The sequence below is a fragment of the Pangasianodon hypophthalmus genome, chromosome 17 (genome assembly GCF_027358585.1).
Source record: "Pangasianodon hypophthalmus isolate fPanHyp1 chromosome 17, fPanHyp1.pri, whole genome shotgun sequence".
Taxonomy (NCBI): domain Eukaryota; kingdom Metazoa; phylum Chordata; class Actinopteri; order Siluriformes; family Pangasiidae; genus Pangasianodon; species Pangasianodon hypophthalmus.
The window spans coordinates 5,769,809-5,786,711 of NC_069726.1; the positions used below are offsets into that span (position 1 = coordinate 5,769,809).

Below are 16,903 nucleotides of genomic sequence, written 5' to 3' on the forward strand. Positions count from 1 at the left end.
GATGCTGGAATTTTTTTTTTTTTTTTAAATGATGCTGCTGTTAAAACCTCCATTTGGAAGAATATGTTTAAAACACATGACCGTGTTGGCCAGTTTATCACCTAGGATGATTTTTGTAAGGCATAACCATGCTAATGGGTAGTAATCAGTGACCAAAGCTTTTACATGATTTCCTTAATCATCTGCGTCTTGTCTTATTTCCTTTCAGATGCCAGAGATTCGATCGCCAAAGTGGTGTACGGCAGAGTGTTTGGCTGGATTGTTAGTAAAATCAACGAGCTGCTGGCGCATAAACTGGATACGAATGTTGAGCTGAGTGAAATAGGTAAATATTTCAGCGGGTTAGTACATGTAACTCATGTTTAGTATTTTGCCCATATTAATATTAATATGTAGACCTATTTGGCTCTACATATTAATATGACAGAAAAAACAGTGTAACAGTTGCTCTGGTGTACCTCAGATAATCTAGTAGCCTCCAGTGTGAATTTTTTACATGCATGACTTTGCTATGGTAATGATAATACAAATTTTTATACTATATTTTTCTATTCATTTGGACAAGCAGCACAATCTACAAGGACTGGTACGAGTACAGACAGACATACGACTTGTAATATGTAACTTTCTACCCAAAGCCTTGTTTTGACACATTGCAGGTATTCTCGACATCTTTGGGTTTGAGAACTTTTCTGTGAACCGATTTGAGCAGCTCTGCATTAATCTTGCAAACGAGCAGCTACAGTATTTTTTTAATCATGTAAGTACTTACACGTACACACATGACACTAATGAATGACCTAGACACTGTGTTGTAGACAGTAAAGTAAGTAACTAAAGTGATCTCAGACCTGGAATATTGATGGTAAGTAATTAAGAGATAAATTAAGGGATATACGCTCACCATCCACTTTAATAGGAACACCTGTACACCTGCTCATTTATACACTTATCCAAGTGGCAGCAGCGCAGTGCATAAAATCATGCAGATACAGCTCATGAGCTTCAGGTAATGTTCACGTCAAACATCAGAATAGGGAATAAGTATGATTTCTGGGTGTTAAACCAATGGCGTGGTTGTTGGTAGCAGATGGGATGGTTTGAGTATTTCAGAAACTGCTGATCTCCTGGGATTTTCACACACTCGCTAGTCTCTAGAGTTTACACAGAATGGTGCGAAAAACAAAAAACATCCTGTGTGCAGAGGGTCTGCAGGCTGAAACACCTTGTCGATGAGAGAGATCAGAGGAGAATGACCAGCCTGGTCTGAGCTGACCGGAAGTCTATAGTAACTCAAATACGCACTCTGTACAACCGTGATAGCCTCAGATGCGTGTCCTTTGCTGACAGGAGTAGAACCTGAACCTGTGGTCTTTTGCTGTTGCAGCCCATCCACCTCAAGGTTTGATGTGTTGTGCATTCTGAGATGCTTTTCTGCTCACCACAGTTGTAAAGAGTGATTATACGAGTTACTATATCCTTCCTGGCAGCTCAAATCAATCAGGCCATTTTCCTCTGCCCTCTCTTATCAACAAGGCGTTTCCACTCACAGAACTATCACTCAGTCAATGTTTTTTGTTTTTCGCACCATTCTTTGTAAACACTAGAGACTGTTGTGTGTGAGAATCCCTGGAGATTTATCCCAATCTGATGTTTGATTTGAACATTACCTGAAGCTCTTGCCCCGTATCTGCATGATTTTATGCATTGCACTGCTGCCACATGATTATCTGATTGGATAACTGCATAAATGAGCAGGTGTTCCTATTAAAGTGGACGGTGACTGTATTGTCACATAGTGAAAAGACGACCATACACAACGATCCACATTTGTGCGTTAGTTTACGATAAGGACATTTACAACACAGTACAAGTATCTAAGAGAGAAAGACTAATATAAATAGCTTCATTTAATGGTTTTGGGTTCTCCATCTGTCTATTCGAGATTCTTGTTAGCACGATATCTCAAGAACAAGTGGTTGAATGTTTGTAGGATTTATATGGAATTGTTATTGTGGGTCCGTGGAGGACTAGTGGTTAGGCCACGGCATTCTCACTGCCGAGGCCCGGGTTCGCTTCCCGGCCAGGGATCTGACCCCAGCCACCGGGGTCGCACACGACAGTGCACTCCCAGTGCCAGTCCCAAGCCCAGATAAAATTGGGGAGGGTTGCATGAGGAAGGGCATCCGGCGTAAAAAAAAAAACTGTGCCAGATCCAATATGCTAACCCATGATCCCCTGCGGCGACCCCTAACAGGAACAGCCAGAAGAAGAAGATATGGAATTATCATTGTAACCAACAGATGAACTGATGACTCCGATTTTGGAACTGATCCAAACAGGATGAAGGTCACAGCAGGGTCGGGATGAAGAAATAGTTATTCTTTAATAGCTTCCTTCATATTTGGAGTATTATTTAAGGGTATTTCTGGCATACACAGAAGTAACAAGAAGGACTAGACTTGTTGGTGGCAGAAGCATCTCCATCCACGCTGCCGGCATCGAGTTCGACTTGTTCATTAGTTTCTATTCTTTTGTTCACTGTTATTGTTTGTCTATATTTTTTATATTCTTTTGCTTTGGCAAAAGAATATTTTTACTAAATAGTCACGCCAATAAAGCACAATTTGATCTTAAAAGAGAGACAAACACAAATGGGGAGAGAGAGAGAGAGAGAGAGATGGGAAAGTGAAAGGGAAACACAGGAGAGAGAGATTGGAGAGAGAGATTGGAGAGAGAGATTGGAGAGAGAGATTGGAGAGAGAGGGAAACACACAGGATGGCGAGATGGGGAGAGAGAGAGAGAGAGAGAAAAACATGGGAGGGAGGGAGAGAGAAATATACACGAGAGAGACAGACAGAGTGAGTAACATGGCAGAGAGAGAGAGTGAGAGAGCAAGACATTAGGAAAGCACGAGAAACAGAAACACATGGCAGAGAAAAATGAGAGAGACAGAAAGAGAAACGGAGAAACACAGGCTTGATATCACAACCACGACATTATAAGATTTGTGATGGAAAGCATTTTTAATCACTACATATAAAAATGGGCAAAATGTTGCTGTTAGTGTATCTCAGAAACATGACATGCTCTCTCTATTGGCACTCAATACATAATCTGGGCTTCTACAGTCTTACCCTGACCTTTTTAACTGAGATTTTCTCTCAGTTGCCACACATGCTGTCATGCTTTACATTATTTTATTGCTGCTTCTTAAAGGAATTAATTCAGGACTTTCTTCTTTCCCCAGCACATTTTTCTAATGGAGCAGAACGAGTACAAAGAGGAGGGCATCCAGTGGGAGACCATCACCTTCAAGGATAACAAACCAATTCTGGTAGATTCTCTCTCGATCTTTTTTTTTTTTTTTTTCTTTCTCCCTTCATGCCCGTCTATGAGACAGAGGCAGCAGAGATTTTGGCAGACAGGAGTTCTGTGGTAAATCCCAGGAACAGGAAATGCTGAGTGTGCGAACCGCGTCTACATTCTCAGCCGCATGCCTGTTCATTTTATCCCTCCCGTATCGGTGTTATACATCTTTCCTTCGCTAAGAGGCCATCGAACAGAATAAGGTCAACTCGGAAAGGTTACAGTCTGGGTGTGGGTCTATGGTTTTGTTCTATTATGTTTGTTGTGGAGAAACTTAAGCATGTCTCACATTTGCTTAGGAAATATTAACCTTGGGCAGTAATTATGGCTGTGTGCAGCTGCTGCTCCTCCCTGAAGGAGCAAATTTATTTTGGGATAAAGTGCATGACAGGAATCTACAGGCTTTTTGAAGCATTAAATTACTTGTACAGTACATTGCCCAAACGTAGTCAGATATATCACTGGATCTGTTAAATCAGGCATTCGCAAACTTTTAGCAGCCTATAGATAGATTAAAATCTTAGTATAGATTAATTTGCTGTTCAAATATTAGACTTAATATTTTAATTTGTACAGTAAGATTTTGGCTATGTATTGGAGCCATAGAGTTTTAATTCCTGAACTTTTCATTCACAGAACATTTTTTTTTTTTTTTTTTAAATTAAAATATTCCTTATTTATAGGACTGCTTGTTATTGAGTTAATGGGGTTTGGATTAAACCCATTTAATTCATAAGTAACATAGAGTAATAACTATAAGGACATAATAATAAATATAATAACTCTGATGATGGTGCGATGTGATGTGATTTTCACATTTGTTAAATTTTTTTTTTTTTTTTTTTTTTTTTTTTTTTTTTTTTTAAATCACACACCCCCTGGCTATTTTTCACAGATCCCACTTTGAGAACCATGGTGTTAAATAACTCCAGTATAAATGATACAATTTTAGGCTATGAAAACATGATTGTAAAAAGAAATAATAATAAAAAACTGGCAGCAACAACAGCAAAAAAAAAAAAAAAAAACCTCAGACAATGCTGTTTGCTGCTGCAGTTCTGCCTTCAGTAATGATTAGCAAACGCTGTCTCCCTCAGGACCTGTTCTTAACGAAGCCGATTGGGATTCTGTCCTTGCTGGATGAGCAGAGTGCCTTTCCTCAGGTGAGCGGATGAGGTTACAACCACACGAATCATTTGGGAGCAATGGATCATGCATTTTGTTTGCATACATCCTGGTGGCTTCTCAAGTCAAATTTTCATTGTTGGATAATACTAGAGCTCATTACGCCTACATTATCTTGCATAAGTATTCACCCTTTTTAAAGTTTCCATATTATAACCTAGAACTGAAGTAGACTTGATTGGGATTTTATAGCATGAATGAATACAAAATAGCTCAATTAATGAAGTTGTGACTGCATACATAAGTTTGAACCTTTAAATTTTTTTCTGTTGCTATGAAAGGTAATATAATAAGTTGAATAGAGTTGACCTGTGTGCAGTTAAAGTGTCACAGTATAATGATCGCAATATAAATACACTTGTTCCTGGAAAGTCCCTGAGTTTGTTAGAGAACATACTTCATCACGAAGACCAAGAAGCTATCAAAACAATTCCGGGACAAACTTGGAAAAGCATCAGTCAGGGTTTGGTTATATATAACATCCAAAACTTTGAACATACTCTAAGATCACCATTAAATGCATTATTTAAAAATTAAAGAATCTGTCAGAAGTGTGATTCTGCCTAGAGGCCGTCCACCAAAATTTAGTGCTTGAATAAAAAAAATAAAAAATATTAAAAAAAAAAAAAAAGGCATTAGACAGAACAACTCATTTAGTGGTTGCACAGCAATGGGGGTGAATACTTATGCCCTTAGAACATTTTTTATTAGCAAATAAGTTTGTAAGCTTTATTAATTTTATGTCCCACTTTAATATTATGGGTTATTTCGTGTAGATTTGTGACATGTAATTCTCAATTACATTAATCCCAATTACACAAGTCCATTTCAGTTCCAGGTTTTTAACACTGCAAAATATGAAAATGGGGGGTGAATACTTATGCAATGCACCTAGCAAAATACAATGGCTCTCCAAAGATGTACACGTTACCAAATATCTTTTTAAGCATTAGTTATGGTAGTTGCTTCACAAGCTGTCTAATTTAAGGGTTGCATGTTCGAAAGCCTCGCAGTGGTCTGGAAAACTGCATCATGTGATTATGAAATTTCCCTTTAACTCGTCGAGGTTATTTTTCCTCCTGCAGGCCACAGATGGAAACTTTGTAGACAAGCTGAACAGCAAATTCAAAGCCAATCCCCACTTTGAAGTGGTCCGGAGCCATAGTCCTCTCTTTACTGTTGTGCACTACGCTGGAAAGGTAGAACAGATTGGCATAAAAAGGGGGGGGGGGGGGGAAGAGTCGACTTACAGGTTTTGCCATACAGAACAATACACGTGTTGGAATATGAGTAACGCCGACTTCCTGGCTTGTTCAGGTGCAGTATAATGCCAGCGGCTTCCTGGAAAAGAACCGGGACAATATTCCAGCCAACATTCGCACTCTCTTCATCAACAGTGTTACACCTCTCCTCAGTGTCCTCTTTGCTGGTAGGTCAAAATGCATCACTACAGAGAATAGGGCTGCACAATGTTTTTTTTTTTTTTTTTTTTTTTTTTCCTTTCAAAAAGTCTAATTTATTATTCGTGATTTTATTTTTATTCAAAGTAACTCACACCTCCTTGTTGAAACAGTGATGTTCATAATGGGTTAACATCCACTAAGGAGATTTCAGCTACTCATGTATTAATTAGCACTGTTTTTCACCCATGCTTGGATTACAGCTTGCAGGCATGACGATACATAGACCCGCGTTCATTTTAGTTAACAACAGACACCACAATTGTACTCGATTACACAATTTCTTACTCGTATTTATTTTTATAGTAGTCTTATTATAAAAGTTTTACTGCAGTGTTTACTGCAACACCACTTCCTGTTCAACTGTAAAAGTGCAGTTTGGTAGATTCTTATTGTTATAGTCTTAGAATAGTAGAATAGGGGTGTTAAACTTGTGAAAATCTATAAATCCAAGATTTTAACATGTATATGTATATATGTGTGTGTGTATGTGTGTGTATATATATATATATATATATATATATATATATATATATATATATATATATATATATATATATATATATATATATATTACACACACAGTACTGTGCAAAAGTCTTAGGCACATGCAAAGAAATGCTGTAGAGCAAAGATGCCTTCAAAAATAATGAAATTAAATGTTACTACATTTAAAAAAAATAAATACTATAAAGAGCAGTAAACAGTAATAAATGAAAAAAAGTCAATATTTGGTGTAACAATCCTAAAAAATTAATAATCTCAGATACAGTTTGTGCAGTTTTATAAGGAAATTAGCATCTTGCAGAACCAGCCACATCTTGCAAAACCCAGCAGCCTTCATTATGGTCTCTCATGTAATACGCTGCTTTCTTTACTGACATACAAACATTTTTCACTAACATTTAATTTTGTGCTGGAAAACTAGATGTTCGGAAATCTGAAATGTTTTTGTACTGAATCAATAATGTAGAAGTCATAAAATAAAACTATAACAAAGTTTGGACTAAAAAAAATGTGCCTAACTTTTGCACAGTACTGTGTGTGTGTGTGTGTGTGTGTGTGTGTGTAATATATATATATATATATAAAATAAATTTGTTTTTTTTTAACAAAACTCTTTATGGTTTTGGCAAAAGTATTTATCATAAGATGTATAAATAAACCTACAATCTACAATCCCTAATAAATTGCAAGCCCATGACTACAAATCCTACTTCATTAATCCTACAGATTACTAGAAATCCTAAAAAAGTTTAAAAATAAAAGACTCAAGAACAACGAATGGGCCAAGTTATTGTCCAAGTACATTTTTAACCAGATTTAAATGCATCCATAAAGCTTTAGTGTTCCCATGGTTCAGAGGTGATAAGAAAAGCCTTACACTAGGTGAGAGCTGCTTGTAATTAAGAGCAGGCCTGTCTGAGCTAGAGCACGGAACAGGTTATACCGCTTCAGATCAGATGTATAGACTTTTGTTGTTGTAAAATATGTTTTTATTATTTCAGCCACAATTTCCAGAACTGGGACATTGATGCCACGGAAAGCAAAGGTAAATGATAATAATATGTGACGTTCCATACTTCTCTGGTCTACAAAAATGAAAAAAGTGGATTATTTTTGACCGTTTTGTTGTTTTCTCAAGATGGTGAACTTTGTAGATGATAACTTCAACTCGACCAGGAAGCAGTCTGTAGGCACACAGTTCAAGGTAAAGAGCTATTCCTGCTAATGAAAGCTTTATTGATTAACTTCACACCTATAATGGAGTTAAGTACAGTCTATTTTGTACAGCATTCCTTGGCTGTATTGATGGAGAAGATGTTTGCCGCCAGTCCGCACTTTGTGCGATGCATCAAACCCAACGGCAGCAAGCTGCCCGATCAGGTGGACAGTAAGCTCATCATGGATCAGGTAGGTCACTTTTAAAGGTCCCTGTTTTTTCTGAGTTAATACAAGATCATGAACTCTTTCCATCCATATGGACATTGCCTTAGACATGGCTTTGTCACATTGTGACATTTTTGTGAATTCTGGGCAAAGTGATATATATATATATATATATATTTTTTTTTTTTTAAATTTCTTCTCAGTCACATCACAAGAGACGAAAAATGAAAATCAGCATGTCTTTTACTCCAACACCACCTACTGTGCAAACATAAAAGTGCAGTTTGGTAAAATAAGATTTAGATTAGTTCACTCATTTCTCATTTTCTGATAACATTCATTTCTGTAACATATCCACATAGTCAAATCCATAATTATTGATGTCCATTATAATAACAGGCAAAATAATAATGAGTGTATAAAATAAACAATACACACCAATTTTAGATTTTCCAGTCAGAGAGTTGGAGAAACCACTTACTGTTTCTTTAACAAAAAAATAATTTAATATACATGTAAAGAATTTCTCATTTTTAAAAGAAGATAATCATTGAATAAATAAATAAATTTACAGATTAAATTATTTATAGCAAAATATTTATATTTCTAAAATAAATGCAAACAAGTTGACATCCTTGAAAAAGGATGATAATAATAATAATAATAATAATAATAATAATAATAATAATAATAATAAAATTTGAAGTTCAAATTTAAATATTTATGGTAAAATATTTTTTAAAAATTGCAAACAAATTGACATCCTTAAAAAAAGGAAAACAAAAAAAATAACTGAATAATAATAATAATAATAATAATAATAATAATAATAATTAAACCTGCAAGCAGCATTTTCGGGGGCCAAGCACCCAGACTCCGTGAGCCACACATTCGCAGACCCACTACAGTTGTTGCCTAAGCAATCACAGGAAAGCAGAGCCATAACTTTAAGTGATTCAAGAGTGATTTGTAGTTTCATTTATGATGTGTGTGTTTTGACCATGGAGAGTGGTGGAATTCTCTGACTGTATAAGGAAAGGTCTAGAGGAACAAATGGGCATTGCTGCAGCATTGTTTAGACAGGTGTCAAGGTGATGTGAGCCAAATTTGGTGAAGATTGGACCAAATTTGGAGGAGTAGCAGCAAAAATGACAGTTATATGTAAGCATTTTTGGCATGTTATTGTTACTTTGTTACTTGAGGCTTACTCTGAAGATGATGTGTGCCAAATTTGGTGATGATTGGAGAAAATTTGTAGGAGGAGTAGCGAAAAAACAGTTTTTAACAAAATCCAAGATGGTCGACAGGAAGTACACTTGAATTTCAGATAGTGTTGGTGTGCATTCGCTTCTGCATGCTCCGTGGAATTATAGGAAAACTTTATCACACACTCTTCAAATGATCTAAGGGAAAAAATGAAAGTCGGTACAGTTGTTGACCACAAGGTGATGCAGTCACAAAACTTCGTGGGTCCATTCAGGGCATGGTCCTGAAGATATTTATAAATTGCTGAGACACACCCTCACATCCTGTTTTTTTGCATTTGCCAGCACGTTACAGGAGAATGGGTTTGAATATCAAAATTCCTTTGATAACATTTGTTCAGACAGGTCTCAAGATGATGTGAGCCAAATGTGGTGAAGATTGGACAAAATTTGGAGGAGGTGTAGCAAAAATGGCAGTTAGGTGTAAGCATTTTTGGCAAGTTATTTGTAACTTTTGACTAGTAGGTGGCACTGGCACCAAATTTGTTGCATAGCCTCAGGTCATGGTCCTGAAGATGCCCATCAAGTTTTGTGTCGGTGCGCAAAGTCATTGCTGAGATACAGCCTCACTTCCTGTTTGGTGGCTTCGCCATCGGATTCGTTGGCCCATTACGGACAAACCCTTTGGACTATTCAAAATTCTTCTGATGACTTCTGTGAGGCTTACTCTGAAGATGATGTTTGCCAAATTTGGTGGTGATTAGACAAAATTTGCATGAGAAGTAGTGAAAAAACTGTTTTTGACAAAATCCAAGATGGCGGAAATTGACTTCATAGGGTGCATTGAACTCGTCTCAACCCAGGGAATCCAGGTTTTTAAACTTTTTGGCTTTTAAATTTTGGACACATGTTTCAAAGGTTATGACCATAAATGTACTTCCTGATTAGGCCCAAATTTCACCATAGACACCCTAGCCAGAAGAACAAGAAGAAGAAGATGAAGAAGAATACATAGAATAACAATAGGGTGCTTCGGTGCTTGGCCCCCTAATAATAATAATATTAATATAATATAATATAATAAATATTTACAGAACAAAATTAGACATTTACACAACTAAATATGTGTAATAAATATTTTAATTAAATGCAAATTGTCATCCTTAAAAAAAAAATGTCAGAGTGGATCATATTTTGTGATGCATAAAAATAATAATACTTAAAACATATCAAAATGTTTTGTGTTAAAATGATGAATCCCATATGGTGAAGCTCAGTGTGTCACTCATTGCAATACTTTTTTTTTTTTTCCTTCTACATGGCATTGCTAGGTGTCAGTACTGTTGTGCACACGTAACTGATAAAACTGCTAATCGCTATTTTACACCAAATTGCTTTAATGTGAAAAAATGAATCATAGTGTACAAGTTGTACGAGTGTGTTTTTGTTTTTTTTTTTTCTCCCCTCCCCCCTTTTCCTGTCCTCCTTAGCTGAGGTACAACGGCCTGCTAGAGACAATCCGCATTCGGAGAGAAGGTTTCTCCTGGCGACCAACTTTTAAAGAGTTTGCACAGAGGTGAATAAGCATCTGTGTGTTTCATTAAAAAAAAAAAAAAAAGCTTTTCCAGATCTCCATAGTTTAGTTTCAGCTAAATCTTTTAATCATCAGGTACAACATCCTGCTGCTTAAACCGGATCTGCCTTTGGACAAAGAAAGGTGAATAAGTAATCACAAACACTAGTGAATTAAATCCACTTTTATTCTTATTACCGTTATATACTGTATGAATAAGGAGCTTTCTGTCCTTTAGTCCTTTTATGAATGTTTATTTTATGTATTTTAATAGCTTAATCTCTGTTTTATCTGTCAGCTGTATGTCGATTCTTAATACCACAGAGCTGCATGGTTGGAGATGTGGGTAGGTTCGGGTACACACACACACACACCCCAACACACACACACACACACACACACACACACACAAACATGTACAATCAAATGATCATATTTATATATCCTAATGAATTAATTGTCGTATTTTTAGTATCCATCAACTCCTTAATGAAATTTTCTATATTACTGGGAATAAACACTGCACATCTGATGCTGATATATGTTCTGTATCTTTTTTTTATTATTTCCTGTAAATCCTTGGAGCATAACAGACTAACCTTTCATGTGTTCTTCTTCAGGTCATCCCGGTTATTTTTTAAATACTGGCACCAGGATGAGTTGGCCCGTCTCCTAGAGAGGCTTGGGAAGGCTGCTGTTGTCATTCAGAAGAGTGAGTAGCACTAAAAAAAATCCCCAATTATGTGTTGATCTATTGAGTGAAGGAGCACGGAAGTTAGTGCCTGCAGGCATTTCTCATAATTTCTCATCCGAGGTCCTTGACAGCAGCAGGCTTGATTTTCAGTCACACAATATTTTGCCTGATAGCTGAACTAGGAGGACGATTCAGTCACGAAAGAACATGATCAAACCTGAAAGAACTGCTCATAATTTCTAATTTTTTTTTCACGATCACCTTCGTACTGTTCTTTTGCATTACACTTTTGTTTTTGGATTGTAGATCCTAGGCAGAAATGTTTGTTCTGTTTTAACACGCAGCCACATCATGTCACTCCTAATTTAAATCCAATCCAACGTTCAACGTTTTTTTAATCATGCTCCTTGTTTTGTTGAGTTTTAAATGATTTGTCTCAGTAATACACCATCCAAGTGCGATTTTTCAAATGACAGCATGAGGAAGAGTTTGTGACCAGAATAGTTGCTCAGCGTTTCAAATATGTCCGAGATTCAGGAGCTCCGATTGTTGAAAATAACAAAATGCACACATTAGCTATCCAGAGCATCCAGCCTTGACTCATCTTCTAATATTACCAACATTAAAGGCATTGTTTGGGAGAAATTTCTACAATTTCTTGCGAATATTAAACAATGAATTTGATGCTGAGGTCAATTCATGTCCTGCGTCTTTATCAAAATGTTAATCACCCATCCAACCTCACAATTATTTTAAATGGATTAAAACAGGATGTTTTTTTTTATCCTGACTCGAATGCACATGCGTAGAATACACAAGCAGATTCTGATAATGAAAATAATTCGAGACAAAATGTTTACACGGCTGTTTTTGTACTATTTAATGGATTATTTAACTAGATTACCCACTTTTTCACTATCAGTTGGATTATTAATTGTTTGTTAGACTAAATGTAGACGTGGCTACCAACCTGCACAGCAGTGACACTGACATTTAGTGTGTGTGCCGCTAAATGTCACGTGTGTATCGGGCACTTTAATGGTTTATCTTGTAAGTGTACAGATAGCGACTATATCTCTAATGTCAATCATGCTCCAGTCCTTCACCAGTGATTCATCAGGGTTTGATCACAGGGCCACATACACTCCCTTAAACCAGATGTTTATAGACTCATTGAAACAGCATTCCACATTGTTGACACACTCGCACTGTTGCCACACACACACACACAATACCATGGCACCATCACTGCTGAAATGAGCAGGAACCACCACATAAATAACGTCTAGTCATAACATGATGGACACACGGTGGTTTTCATTCACTGATGGATAGGTAACAAGATGAGAAATTGCGCATAGCCACAGATGGGCTACAGACAGTAACTGTACCTACAGCATGCAAAAATACGGTAGGTGTATCTGATGAAAGAGAAGTGTCCGTGAATGTAGGTGTAATTAATAAAGTAGGAATCTAAAAATCATGTTTGTGGTAAAAATCAGTTGAGGGTAGAAGATTATTTTTTTTTTTAAAAATGCAAAATGAAATTAAATAAATATTTCTTTGGCATAAAATTTGCTTTCTATATTAAAGAAGTAATTATGGAAGAACTAGGGAAAGATATGCATGAACAAGAAAGCGAAATGAAGTTTTCTCCAGGCCTTGCCCTTCCTTCTCTGTAGAAAACATGAAAAGAAAACATGTTACGTGCAGTTTGGAGTGTGTGTCTGTGTTACACAGAGCGTTCTCCATTCTTAAAGCCCATTGAGCCATGGAGAACTGAATGTCTAACGTAATCTGAATTTGCCACTGTTCTATCAGTTCAGATTATATGAACAAACATCAGGAAGATGCCTAGACATGAAGGAAGTTCTCAGGGTTGGTTTCTCAACAAACAGCGAACTTGACAGCTGAAAGGGGTTCCAAGTGCGTGCCAGATACAGTAGCCAAAAACAGTAGTTGCCAGATTGTTTGTTTTAATTTTTTTTGCCAGGAATATGTTTTTTACGAGTGGAAATAGCATTGAACTGGAAAGTGTTATTCAGGGATCAGTACAACTTTAGCCAGAAGGTGTTGTGCTTCGAATCAGACTTGAGAATTCAGCAGCGTTGTGGTATAATACAATTTATGATCTATGATCCAAGCTACGACTAGGAGCGATGTATCTAACAATAAATGTGTTGCCTCTAATTCTGAAACCAGTGTTTCATAGGGATCATATGTTTAAACTCTAAACTATATTGGACGAACAAAATATCATGTTTATATGTGTTTTATATATTAATTTCATGAAGGGTGTCACTAATTCTGATCCTTTTCCTCTGTAAATATGATCGTCATGAACCCCAGGATTTGATTATTAATTTTGTGCTGATAGATTGAAATGAAATATGATCAAAAAGAATATCTGGATTAATATTTTAATGCTGTTCAGTCTTTTTCAGTCAATATTACTGAAACTAGGGATGATTATTGATTACACTTGAAACAGTTCAGTTCAGCAAAAGCCCAATCCAACGTGCCCCCCCCCCTTTCCCAAAGTATAATACTATAAACTATAATTATAGAATATCAGTGCAAACATATGAAGCAGGATGAGGACTGAAGATAAACAACACCGAGATAATGTGGTGTGTTATACAGTGTGGTGGTGTAGAATGTATTTATAATACTTTCTACAGAACCTCCACTATAGCAGAATTTTTACCTGAATGTCTCTCTTGTGGTGCTCTGTTTTAAAGATTACCGTGCGGTGAGCTGTAGGAAAAAGTACTTGGTCCTGCTGGCTGAGGTTAAGAGGCAACAGCAGGCGCAGCGAGAGAGGGAAGAAAGGGAAGAAGAGGAGAGACGGAGGCAGGAGCTTCTGGAAGAGGAAGCGAGGAACAAGCGTTTGCTTGTGGAGCAAGAAAACAAGAGTAGGATACCACAATGCATTTTAATACTGTCCTTTTTTTCTAATTTCATGCTCTATGAGGAAATTAAAGTTGTCTTTCTATGGTGTCTCTTCAGGGCCAGTTTCTCCCCCAGTTCCTCTACCCAGGAAGAAGAAACCTCAGCCCAGACCTCGGGCCATACTCGCTGCAATTGCCCTCGCGCCTCATCTAACGCCTGTACCTCGGCCACGCAGTAAGCAGTTTGAGGTGAGTTTTGAGGTTTTTTGCTATAAAACACATTACTCCTGCATTACAAGATACTAGAGAACTGGCTTCACTTACTGCAGGGTGATCGAAATTGTAGCTGGTGAACTACCATTCAACATTCAGTTGCTACATTTACCTAAATCAGAAAAAAACAAAGCAGAAAAGTGCTTAATCATTTCAAATCTAAAAAAAATTGTTCACAGATTTCAAAAGACTTCAACATAATTGTGAGGTAGGACGGAGGCTGCAATGGGCAGCTGGTTAATAATCAGAGCTAGAATGATTCATGGTATTTACATTAGATTTACATCTACCAATGAATTTGGCAGACGTACTTGTGCAGAAAGATTTACATAAACGACTACGCAATCATTTTCCACTCAAACAAAATCTATTCATCTTTGTTCTAACAAAAATAATTCTCATTAGAGCTACTTTTTAAATAATAGAATATATTCTGTATTATATTATTCTACAGTATATCTATATTCTATGAATAATAGTAAAATAGATGTTATTGGCACAACTATGGAATATTTTTAAGAAATGCAAAAAATGTCAGCAAAGCGCTTGTTGACCTGACCTGCACAAATCAGGTCAAAAAAAAAAAAATTTAAAATACCATTAAACTCAAGTACAGCCATAACTAAGTTTCACATATCTTTCACAGTTGGAAAGTTGCCGGAATTGGCTGCGTAAACACCCTGATCAGGGAGGAAAAAACTGCCCAAAGATCACACACTTTTAGATTTGCACAATTTAGATGATTCTTGTGACTGTTACATTTAAAAATCAACTGTTTCATACAATTGTACTTTCATAACAACAAGCTAAACCTTCCTGAGAGCAGCTCACAAACTATGATGTCTGAATACAGCTAGCATTGTGTTGTTGTTGTTGTTGTTACATTAGTATCCTGAAGTACCAGGATATTTCAGCCTAAAACCTGGTTGCCTCTGCCAGGAGGTTTAGACTTGTGGTCTGAATTGTCCACAAGCACAAACCTAAGAATATAAAGGAACTTAAAATGTTCTGCATGGAAGAGTACAAGAAGATTAAAGATATTCCCTTCACAGCAGATGTCTCAAAACGTTAACTGTAAAGATAGCAGTAACTATACTACTAAAAAATGTTTTTTAAAAAGGTTTTACTAAAATTACACTATGATGTCGCTATATCTCTGTCTGTGATAAGACCTATGTGATGTGATAAGTGCTTCGAGATAAGTGGGTGTGGGTCTGTTTTTGGCTCTGTAGGCAAGCATCAGTGTTTTAAATCTGATGCAGGCAGCTACTGGAAGCCAGTGGCGGGAGCGTAGCAATGGGGTGGTGTGGGAAAACTTAGGACGGTTGAAAACAAGTCATGCAGCTAGGTTGAATAGCGTGCAGAAGCAGACCTGCCAGGAGCGAGTTACAGTAGTCCAGTCTCGAAACGACAAGGGACTGAACTAGCACCCGAGTGGCCTGTGTGGGCAGAAATGGACGAATCCTTCTGATGTTATAAAGCAGAAATCAACATGAGCGTGTCAGATTAGCAATGTGAGAGGAAAAGGACGGTTGATTGTCCACGGTTACCCCAAGGTTGCGTGCAGTGACGGAAGCTGAGATCTGAGAGTTGTCCAGGGAGATCACAAGATCCTGATATCTGGGTGAATCACCTGGGATGGAAAGTAGTTCACTTTTGCTTTTACTTGGATTAAGTTTCAGCTGATGAGCCATCCATGATGAGACATCTGCCAGACATGCTGAGATCTGAGCAGAAACATGAGTGTCTGAGGGAGGGAAGGAGAGGATGAGTTGAGTGTCATCCACATAGCAGTGGTGTGAAAAGTGAGAACAACAATTGTCAAATTGCCAACATACCAACGCTTCTTAATGTCTGTTAGTACATTTTGCTGAGACTTCATGGTTTAAGATAGCAACTTGACAATTGTTAAGAACAAAAGCAAGGCGATAAAACAACCGGCTAAAGTTAGGCACTTGTTATGCATACCTTTCTCATTGTTTTCACAGCGTTGACAGTAAATGTGGCTCCTCACATGAGCTCAGATTTCATGTAATGTGTATGTAGAGAAAGATTTTTAACTGTGTGTCAAATTCTTTCGCAGTAAAAAAAAAAAAAAAAAAAAACATTATCCATGAACTTTCTTTAATATCTATGTTGTATAGGCGACTCCATTTGATAACGACGTGCAAGAGAACAGTGATTTGATGACCCTTCTGGCTCAGGAGGTGGATGAGGAGTGGGCCAATGAGAAAAGGAAGAAGAGGAGCAACACTATTCGGTGGTTCAAAGAAACACAGGCCCGCAAAGTGGCCAAAAATGGCACTTTCCCTTGCTGGTTCCATGGCATGATTACTCGGAGGTTTGTTTATTTAGATAGGAG

At 37.1% G+C, this 16,903-nt stretch overlaps 1 protein-coding gene across 2 annotated transcripts in view; it reads left to right on the top strand.

Annotated features, from left to right (window-relative positions):
- The window catches only part of LOC113544765 (myosin-IIIb), a 36,702-nt gene that overhangs the window by 14,076 nt on the left and 5,723 nt on the right, over positions 1-16,903 (top strand). For both annotated transcript variants that reach the window (XM_034312602.2, XM_034312603.2), the window contains exons 10-25: positions 209-325; positions 660-760; positions 3,252-3,338; positions 4,468-4,533; positions 5,641-5,754; positions 5,873-5,984; positions 7,524-7,567; positions 7,661-7,726; positions 7,810-7,929; positions 10,601-10,686; positions 10,780-10,827; positions 10,982-11,029; positions 11,304-11,395; positions 14,119-14,292; positions 14,387-14,517; positions 16,686-16,882. In XM_034312602.2, the coding sequence (XP_034168493.2) occupies positions 209-325; positions 660-760; positions 3,252-3,338; positions 4,468-4,533; positions 5,641-5,754; positions 5,873-5,984; positions 7,524-7,567; positions 7,661-7,726; positions 7,810-7,929; positions 10,601-10,686; positions 10,780-10,827; positions 10,982-11,029; positions 11,304-11,395; positions 14,119-14,292; positions 14,387-14,517; positions 16,686-16,882 (1,603 nt within the window). The remainder of the gene's footprint in view (positions 1-208; positions 326-659; positions 761-3,251; positions 3,339-4,467; positions 4,534-5,640; positions 5,755-5,872; positions 5,985-7,523; positions 7,568-7,660; positions 7,727-7,809; positions 7,930-10,600; positions 10,687-10,779; positions 10,828-10,981; positions 11,030-11,303; positions 11,396-14,118; positions 14,293-14,386; positions 14,518-16,685; positions 16,883-16,903) is intronic.